The sequence below is a fragment of the Oncorhynchus clarkii genome, chromosome 2 (assembly GCF_045791955.1).
Source record: "Oncorhynchus clarkii lewisi isolate Uvic-CL-2024 chromosome 2, UVic_Ocla_1.0, whole genome shotgun sequence".
NCBI lineage: Eukaryota > Metazoa > Chordata > Actinopteri > Salmoniformes > Salmonidae > Oncorhynchus > Oncorhynchus clarkii.
In genome coordinates, this window is record NC_092148.1 from 17,605,807 (window position 1) to 17,615,306 (window position 9,500).

Here is a 9,500-nt window from a genome sequence, read left to right on the forward strand (position 1 = left end):
AGAAATTAGGTACGGTGGCTTGCGAAAGTATTCACCCCCTTGGCATTTTTCCAATTTCTTTTGCCTTTACAACCCAGAATTAAAATTGATTTTTGGGGGGTTTGTATCATTTGATTTACACAACATGCCTACCACTTTGAAGATACAAAATATTTTTTATTGTGAAACATACAAGTAATTAAACAAAAAAACAGAAAACTTCAGCGTGCATAACTACCCCCCCCCCCCCCCCCCCCACACACACATCCCCCCTCCCAAAAGTCAATACTTTGTAGGGCCAACTTTTGCAGCAATTACAGCTGTAAGTCTCTTGGGGTATGTCTCTATAAGCTTGGCACATCTAGCCACTGGGATTTTTGCCCATTCTTCAAGGCAAAACTGCTCCAGCTCCTTCAAGTTGGATGGGTTCCGCTGGTGTACAGCAATCTTTAAGTCATACCACAGATTCTCAATTGGATTGAGGTCTGGGCTTTGACTAGGCCATTCCAAGACATTTAAATGTTTCCCCTTAAACCACTCGAGTGTTGGTTTAGCAGTATGCTTAGGGTCATTGTCCTCCTGGAAGGTGAACCTCCGTCCCAGTCTCATCTCTCTGGAAGACTGAAACAAGAATTTCCCTCTATTTAGCGCCATCCATTATTCCTTCAATTCTGACCAGTTTCCCAGTCCCTGCCAATGGAAAACATGGTGTTTTTGGTGTTCTCAGGGTGATGAGAGGTGTTGGGTTTGCACCAGACATAGTGTTTTCCTTGATGGCCAAAAACCTCAATTTTAGTCTCATCTGACCAGAGTACCTTCTTCCATATGTTTGGGGAGAATCCCACATGCCGTTTGGCGAACACCAAACCTGTTTGCTTATTTTTTTCTGGCCAATCTTCCGTAAAGCCCAGCTCTGTGGAGTGTACGGCTTAAAGTGGTCCTATGGACATATACTCCAATCTCCGCTTGCAGCTCCTTCAGGGTTATCGTTGGTCTCTTTGTTGCCTCTCTGATTAATGCCCTCCTTGCCTGGTCTGTGAGTTTTGGTGGGCGGCCCTCTATTGGCAGGTTTGTTGTGGTGCCATATTCTTAAAATGTTTAAATCATGGATTTAATGGTGCTCCGTGGGATTTAAGTTTCAGATATTTTTTTTAGAACCCAACCCTGATCTGTACTTATCCACAACTTTGTCCCTGATCTGTTTGGAGAGCTCCTTGATCTTCATAGTGCCGCTTGCTTGGTGGATTCGCTTAGTGGTGTTGCAGACTCTGGGGCCTTTCAGAACAGGTGTATATATACTGAGATCATGTGACCGATCATGTGACACTTAGATTGCACATAGGTGGACTTTATTTAACTAATTATGTCACTTGTGAAGGTAATTGGTTGCACCAGATCTTATTTAGGTGCTTCATAGCAAAGAGGTTGAATATTTATGCACGAGCCACTTTTCCGTTTTAAATTCTTTTACATTTTTTTAAACAAGTAATTTTTTACATTTCCCTTCACCAATTTGGACTATATTGTGTATGTCCATTACATGAAATCCAAATAAAAATCAATTTAAATTAAATTACAGGTTGTAATGCAACAAAATAATGCCAAGGGGGTGAATACGTTTGCAAGGCACTGTAGTTGCTGAAGTGAGGGTTGGTGTGGCTTCAGCAGAAAGTCAAAAACATGGGTTAGAGACATCACCTCCAGACTTCTCACAGCATCAGGTAGTACACCATGGCCAGGATCAACAGCAAGAACTGAATCAAATAATGACAAGGGAATGTTAGACTTACAGCAAGAAAGTGCAAGTGTTGTTAGACTTTATCTTATGATAATGTCTCTACTGGACAAAAGTGTCCGATAAATCATTTTCAGGTAATTAAACTGTTGCAACAAATACTTAACTATTTACCAACCTAAGTAGACCAGCTGAAAACTCACCATAAACATTAGCACAGCGAAACCATACCAGCTGATAGCCCATGTATATCGACTGAACACAGACTCAATGTGGTTGAAGCAGCCCTGGGTAGAAAGATAGAGCAACATTTTTTATTTATTTTACCACTTTTTAACTAGGCAAGTCAGTTCAGAACAAATCCTTATTTTCAATGACGGCCTAGGAACAGTGGGTTAACTGCCCTGTTCAGGGGTTGAACGACAGATTTGTACCTAGTCAGCTCAGGGATTCAATCTGGCAACCTTTCAGTTACTAGTCCAACGCTCTAACCACTAGGCTACCTGTCGCCCCAATGTGCTTGTGCTTCAAGAATGTACTTACTTTCAAGTGGGAGGTATAAATGACCCCTAACCACTGATACTGTACAGGGTCAGATATTTTCCATACTGTTATTAGTTACAGTACAGTTATAATTCATGGCAGGTACTGTATAATCAGATCCTAGATCTGTGGTTATGAGCTACTTAAATCTTGAGCCTTCAAGTGCAAATCAGAGAACCTCTTAGGTTTTATGGGAATGTGTTTTCTCACCTTAGTGAACATGGTGGTGTTCTGGCCATTCTTGCAGGCCTCCACATTCACCACATCGTAGTTGTTCTTCCTCTTGCAGCAGTGGGTGGGCCAGGGGTAGTCTGTACCAAACTTCTCCCTGAAGGTGGAGTTGTACTCTATCCAGTCCACTGGGCCATCCGTTCCACAACACTCCACCTGAAATAGGGTAGGAGAGGATGTTGTAGAAACAATAGATGGGTGAGGAATATTCTTCAATCAAACAGGAATAGTTTAGTTGTTCAGTCGACAAACTGATGTTGTGACAGACTTAACTCACTTCACTCAAACTGAACGAGCTACTGTATAAGTATTTGTAGAACGTGTTACTGATACACATGTTTACTGTGACAATTGTCTACTGTGACTCTCAGCTCTACATTCTTTATCCTAGCTTCATCAACACAGCCTGCAGTGGTTGTTTCTGTCCCTGTGCAGCAAACTGATCTCATCCCTTGTGTTTCCCACACTATTGGGCTGTCCAAACCGGTTCACCCAGCAGAGACGCAGCGTGACTCTGGCATTGATGATGGAGAGAGAGGGACATGCTATGTCATGTCAGAGCTGACAATTCATCTGCTACTCCCAAGGGTGTGTGCGTGTGAGTGTGTGACTGTGTGTAAGTGGAATGTGATACCTTTCCCTAACAGATATTCCACACAATAACCTAGGTTTAGTCGTTCTTCGTGCTAGTCATCTGTTTGGAATGTGTGGTGTGGCTCTGATTAGTCAGATTATCCTGACAGATTCCTTTGATTTGGTGACCAGTCACCTCTTTCATCACTTTGTTCCATGTCAGTGTGATCTGACTGCCAGAGTCACCATCGGCTGCATAGTACTTCAGCATCTGCTTCTTCACCAGATTACTGTTTCCAACCAGCTACAAACAGCACATAGGAGAGGATGAGACAAAACAGTAGAATACATTTAAGTTGTGTTTCTAGAATTGTGCTGGTCAAACAATGTGAAGAACTGAAGGTACCCCAAGGTGCCCATTTCCCATGTACTCACATAGTCTCTGTGGGTGACTGCAGTGATACACGAGGCACACTCAAATATGTAGATGATCAACATCAGGATCAGATACTGTCAAAATCACAAAATCAACATTTTCCTTTTACTTGAAAAGAACAACAGAGAAAGAGATATAGGCATACCATATATTCCACTTGAATTATATTTTTTCAGATGAACAAATGAAGAACTTCGGTGACCAAATAAATTGTGATGAATTTAGTATCATAGTCTTACTGTTAGCATTAAGGCACGGCTCTTCATCGCAGCAGCCAAGATACCAAAGACGCACATGCAGAAGAAGGCAAAGCCTGTGAAAATGGCAATCCAGGCCCCGGCAAAGATGTCATCTTTCCCCGACACACCAGATATAGGGTAGAGCTTGAATTGATCTACTGCAACCCAGATGGCCAGAGCGCAAAGGGCAAGACCTGCTGCCTATAATAAGGTAATAAGGTAATAACAGGTTTATTAAGCGTTGTTATAACAAATTGTAACCCATTATTATAACAGGATCCTACATTACAATTTAAAGTGTTAACAACCCGTACAGCATAGTGCTGAAAAGGACCAGAAATCGAATGTACTGTAGTAAACACCATAGATCTGCACACCATTTGTCTACCATATGATTACATATGATTCAAAAAATACTTTCAAAATACAGCTACTATAGGAATCAAATCAAGTGCAACTCTTACAGCTCCAAATATATTCCCCAGGATGAGAATGACCATAAGACAGGTTAATCCCTTTCCATCAGCCATGGTAGCAGTCCTTCTGTCAGCTCCTTCTAAACCCACTGCTCCTGAGCAGAGAAGAAGAAGACAGTGAAGAAATAGCAGACCCAGGTACAAGTGTTCCTAACAGATCCAAGATAATGTAGGGTCTGGCTGGATGTAATGAATTGTAGACATGGGAATGTGTCCAGGGAGTGGCTTGATCTTATTCACACTAGCAGCAACAGAAGTGGTCCAACCAGTTAGGATCAGCAAGAGATTGCATTGTGGTCCTTTTGAATGGAAACACTGAGATATTGACTACAAAATATGACAAAAGAAATGGATTCATGATCAACCTAGACTACATCTGGCCCAGACAGAGAGTGAGCAGTTCTGCATGAAGCCATCAATCCTTAGTCTACCCTTAGGCTGTATAATGTTACACCTATAGCAACCGGTATTTAACCATTCTTGACCTTTTTTAGGTTACACCAGTCTCTTAAATTAGCAGGTTTAAAGACTGTTAGAGTTAGAGCAATCATCACATTATCTATTTTTTACACACAACAAACATTACCTCCCCTGCAGTGATGTCAGGCCCTGAGCATCTTCTTCTGTTGACCAAACACCTGTCATTCTGTTGCACCTGCTGTGCTCAGCACCTGTCTCAGCTTGCTGTTAAATGTAGTCTACTTCCATGATGTCATGGTGCATGTCTGCACATGTCTTGATCCCAAGTTCCTAAAAATGAATACAAATCTTTGTACAGTATGTTTACATGCATCTTCATTGTTTTGTATGTGTGTACTGTATATTGACTAATTGGGTAGTTTGCAACATTGAATTTATAGTCAACAGGCCTATTTGACATAGCTCAATAATACACTATTCCAGTGGACTGAGTGGCGTTACTATTAGTAGGTTGAGATGAAAAGCAATGATGACATCTGCTGGGGAGAAGTGCCATTGATCTTCTTAACTGTTCACACTCAAACAGGATACAGGACAATTGCATTGGGTAGTAGGCTACATTGTTGAGAATGGTGTTTCTCATGAATGGATGATTAAAAACCTCTACAAAGTAATTTCATGTCACAATAATGCTTTTGTTAGGCTCTACATTACATTTGGTCTATGAAGAAACTTGTAGGTTATTGTCTTAAAATCTCTTTGGTGCAGGCGTCCCGCTAGTGACCCACCTTGACAACATCCGGTGAAATTGCAGAGCACCAAATTAAAATTACAGAAATAGTCAAAATAAACATTAATGAAAAAACAAGTGTTATACATCGATTAAAATATTAACTTCTTGTTCATCCAGCCGCTTTGTCAGATTTCAAAAAGGCTTTGCGGCGAAAGCATAACATGTGATTATCTGAGGACAGCGCCCCGCACACAAAAGCATACAAACATTTTTCAACCAAGCAGATGAGTCACGAAAGTCAGAAATAGCAATAAAATTAATCACTTACCTTTGAAGATCTTCATCTGGTTGCAATCAGAAGGGTCCCAGCTACACAATAAATACTTGTTTTGTTCGATAAAGTTCCTCTTTATATCCCCAAAACTCTGATTTGTTGGCGCGTTTTGTTCAGTAATCCACTGGCTCAAAGGCGGTCAAAACATGAAGACGAACACATCCTAATAGTACCGGTAAAGTTCGTCGAAACATGTCAAACGATGTTTATAACTAACCCTTAGGGTGCCAGTTATCTAAATAATCAGTAATATTTCAACCGGACAACAGCGTATTCAATAGAAAGGAAAAATTAAGGGTGCGCACACAGTCACGTGCGCAAACCAGTACTGCATGCTTCCCCAGTCCCCTGACCAAAAGGTATTTTTCCTCATAGTTTTTTAGAAACCAAGCCTGAAACCATGTCTAAAGACTGTTGACATCTAGTGGACGCTATAGGAACTGCAATCTGGGCACTAACCAATTACATAGTCAATAGGCATTCAATGGAAAACCACTCACATCAAAAAAATCCCACTTCCTGGATGGATTTTCCTCTGGTTTTCTCCTGCCATATCAGTTCTGTTATACTCACAGGCATTAATTTTAACAGTTTTAGAAACTTCAGAGTGTTCTCTATCCAATTCTACCAAGTATATGCATATCCTAGCTTCTGGACTTGAGTAACAGGCAGTTTACTTTGGGCACGTCATTCATCCGAATTTACGAATACTGCCCCCTGTCACTAAAAAATTACATGTAAAGTAAAATAAGTGGCATTTGTAATTGTATGGTAATACTTATGATCTGAATATCAAACAACAAATGTAATCTTGTTTCATGCCAAGTAATATTCTTGTGATGAAAGCAGCCAGTTCTTGTGTTTCCAATAACAGTCACCAGTTTGTCTCTCTGTATTCACAAACCGCAGTCTTGCTAACACCAGCCTCTCTAGCTTGCTGAATTGTCCCGTGGGTCGTGGCCAGCCAGACTACACACACCTTGCTCCACCTGGAAAAAAAATCTATATCTGTGGTGTATTTACGATGCAGCATGTGACTGACTTGATCAACAGTGAAGTGAACGGGGTTCACTACATTGGCAAATCTCCAGAAGAGACGGATTACTCAATTCAAGAGGAAAAACCACTCTAGTGATATTAGCCTTAAAGTCAAGTCTGCATATAATTTTTATTTTATCTCTGCAAGGTAAGTAGTCTGTCATTATTTATGCTTAAATATTATCCGTCCAACTAAATCAGCATCACTTTACATTACAGTAGACGGGAGAAAGGGCTGTAATGTAGTGCTACCCTAAAATCTGATTGTTTCTTACTTCATAGTGTTATGTAGTAGGTAGCGTAGTGTTAGCACACAGTTAGGCAACACATTGACATGATACACTTCCACACTCCATTCCACCAGGTCAATAGAGACAGAGCTAGCCCTGGACCAAGGTAAGATTGCTGTCTCCCTGGGCACATGTACATTCAACACCTAGGCACATACATTGATTTCTCACATAGATGTACATTAACTCCAGTTAGCCTAGGACCCCTTAGACAAAGAGAGGGCAACAATATTTGTAGGCTAGTTATTGGTTTTGTAACGAGCATTGTGTACAATATCAAGTCTTAGGAACACAGTATTGTGACAAATACCTTTTTAATACTCATGTGTTTTTTCTCAAGGAGATAAACTGAGCTCATGACTGGGAAACTGAGTGGCTGGGAAGCTGCTGGCACCATGGCGATCGTCCTCACCTCAGACTCTGGGAGGTTGTCCTGGTGCTGCACTGTCACGGAGCTCGGAGACAGGGACCAACCACTGTTCTTAGTCAGAGCTGAACAGGAGTGGGACCTGGTCCAGGAGAAGCTCACAGGACCCTGTAAGACCTGTGCCTGGGAGAGAATGAGAATGCGTCAGATGGAGATTGAGAGGAAGAGGCTGGCAGCCACAGATGGAGATGCTGAAGTCCCAGAGGATGTGAAGCAAACGTTACTAGAGTTAAGAGAGATTGGAGTGGCCATGAATATAGCTCTGCCTGAGCTGAGAAAGAAAGCCTTCTGTCAGTTCATGGTGGATGTTTTCAGAGAAAACAGAGTTCCAAAACTGCTGAGGAATGACGAACAGTGAGTGTGTGTTTAGTCTCATGTTGTGGTTAATTGTGCAAACAGTGTGTGTACAGATAATTAATATTGATGAAACTACATTGCAATTTTCCAGATTTAGAGTAAATAATCAAGTTTGTCCCTTGAGGAGATAATACAAATGATGTAATGCTTTGTTTTACAGTATCGTGAGATAAGGGCATTTCCCAGGTATATATCTTTTTTTCTTTTACCCAAATCACACTAATTTGTATCATTGCATCCTTTTGCTCGTAGCCTTCCCTACAGGTCTCTGCTGTCAGCTGGTCTGAGAATGGACAAGCTGCGTCCGGGGGACATTGATCGGAATGGACACCTGTTTCAGTCCAGAGATCTGACCATCCAGTCTTCTCTCTGCTCCCATGGCCCTGGAGCACCTCCGACTGGGGGTCCTGGGGCAGACGGGTTGAGGCAGCTCCAGCCTAGTCAACTCGCTCCTGGGCTTGAAGAACCAGGACGAGAGGGCGTTTCCCACTGGAGTCACTGAAACCACCATGCAGGCTTTGGGGTTCTCTCACCCTGAGCTGCCTTATGTCTGGCTGTGGGATCTACCAGGCATGGGCAGGGTGGGGGAACTGGTTCCCTCCTCAACCAAGACAGATCAGAAGGCTACTTCATCTTCTCCGCAACCTCAATCTCCAAACCCTCCGATGTTGCTGACTCCTCTGTAGCCACCATGTGATGTCTACATCCTGGTCTCGCATCTCTCAGGCTTAGCCAGGCCTGTGTCCAGCTGCTGCAGAGTCTGTCAGCTCAGGGGAGGATGTGATACCTGGTCCTTTCCAAGGCTGACTTAATGGGGGAGGGGGCTGTTGAAGAGGTTAGAAGGTGGAGTGAGGAGGCCCTAGGTTGACTAGGCCTCAAACAGACCACTTTCCTGGTGTCAGCTCTCCACCAGGGGAGCTGGACTTCCCCAGACTGCAGGAGCTGTTGTGTAGTGCACTGGCTTCCCACAGAAAGGCTGCCGTTGTTCATTATGTTGTAGAACTTTTAGAATCAGAGTGGGTGGGGAGTTCGCCCGTTTCCTCCCCGGCACAATGCCCCAGGCGCATCCAGGCTGGGGTTTGGCAGGGGGCAAGCAGACAGACAGACAGACCCTTGGAAGCTTTAGTAACATGTCATTTCAACAAACTGTATTTTTATTGAACCTTTTTATTTAAGGAGCTAGATACGTTATTTTAGTCTCCTGTTGTATCAAAGCCATGATGTGAGATGTCAGAGGCTCTGGATAATCTGAATGACTGGGTCCAGGTTCTATATTAAAATCTAGATAACATCTAAATGTATTGGTCGCATACACAGATTTAAAATCAAATGTTAATTGTCACATGTGCCGAATACAACAGGTGTAAGTAGACTTTACAGTGAAATACTTGCAAGACTTGCCGGTGTTATGGCAGGTGCATCGAAACACTTGTTACTATAGTTGAAGTCGGAAGTTTACATACACTTAAATTGAGTCATATATCGACATAACCTGAAAGGCCGCTCAGCAAGGAACAAGCCACTGCTCCAAAACCGCTATAAAAAAGCCAGACTCCGGTTTGCAACTGCACATGGGGACAAAGATAGTACTTTTTGGAGAAATGAAACAAAAATGGAACTGTTTCGCCATAATGACCATCGTTATGTTCAGAGGAAAAAGGGGGAGGCAAGCCGAAGAACACCATCCCA

At 42.4% G+C, this 9,500-nt stretch overlaps 1 protein-coding gene across 2 annotated transcripts; it reads right to left on the reverse strand.

Moving 5' to 3' along the window:
- Nucleotides 1-260: 260 nt before the first annotated feature.
- LOC139423485 (uroplakin-1a-like) lies at nucleotides 261-4,815 on the reverse strand. Of its 2 annotated transcripts, XM_071175107.1 has the most exons (8): nucleotides 4,799-4,815; nucleotides 4,201-4,307; nucleotides 3,737-3,937; nucleotides 3,497-3,571; nucleotides 3,258-3,365; nucleotides 2,468-2,644; nucleotides 1,918-2,001; nucleotides 261-1,733 (listed from the first exon to the last, which is right to left on the reverse strand). In XM_071175107.1, the coding sequence occupies exons 2-8, from the start codon at nucleotides 4,264-4,266 to the stop codon at nucleotides 1,689-1,691; spliced, it is 756 nt and encodes a 251-aa protein (XP_071031208.1). In that variant the 5' UTR covers nucleotides 4,267-4,307; nucleotides 4,799-4,815; the 3' UTR covers nucleotides 261-1,688. The 2 variants fall into 2 exon arrangements, with proteins under 2 accessions (XP_071031208.1, XP_071031203.1); XM_071175102.1 differs by lacking the exon at nucleotides 4,799-4,815 and having other exon boundaries at nucleotides 4,201-4,376.
- Between the last annotated feature and the right edge of the window lie 4,685 nt (nucleotides 4,816-9,500).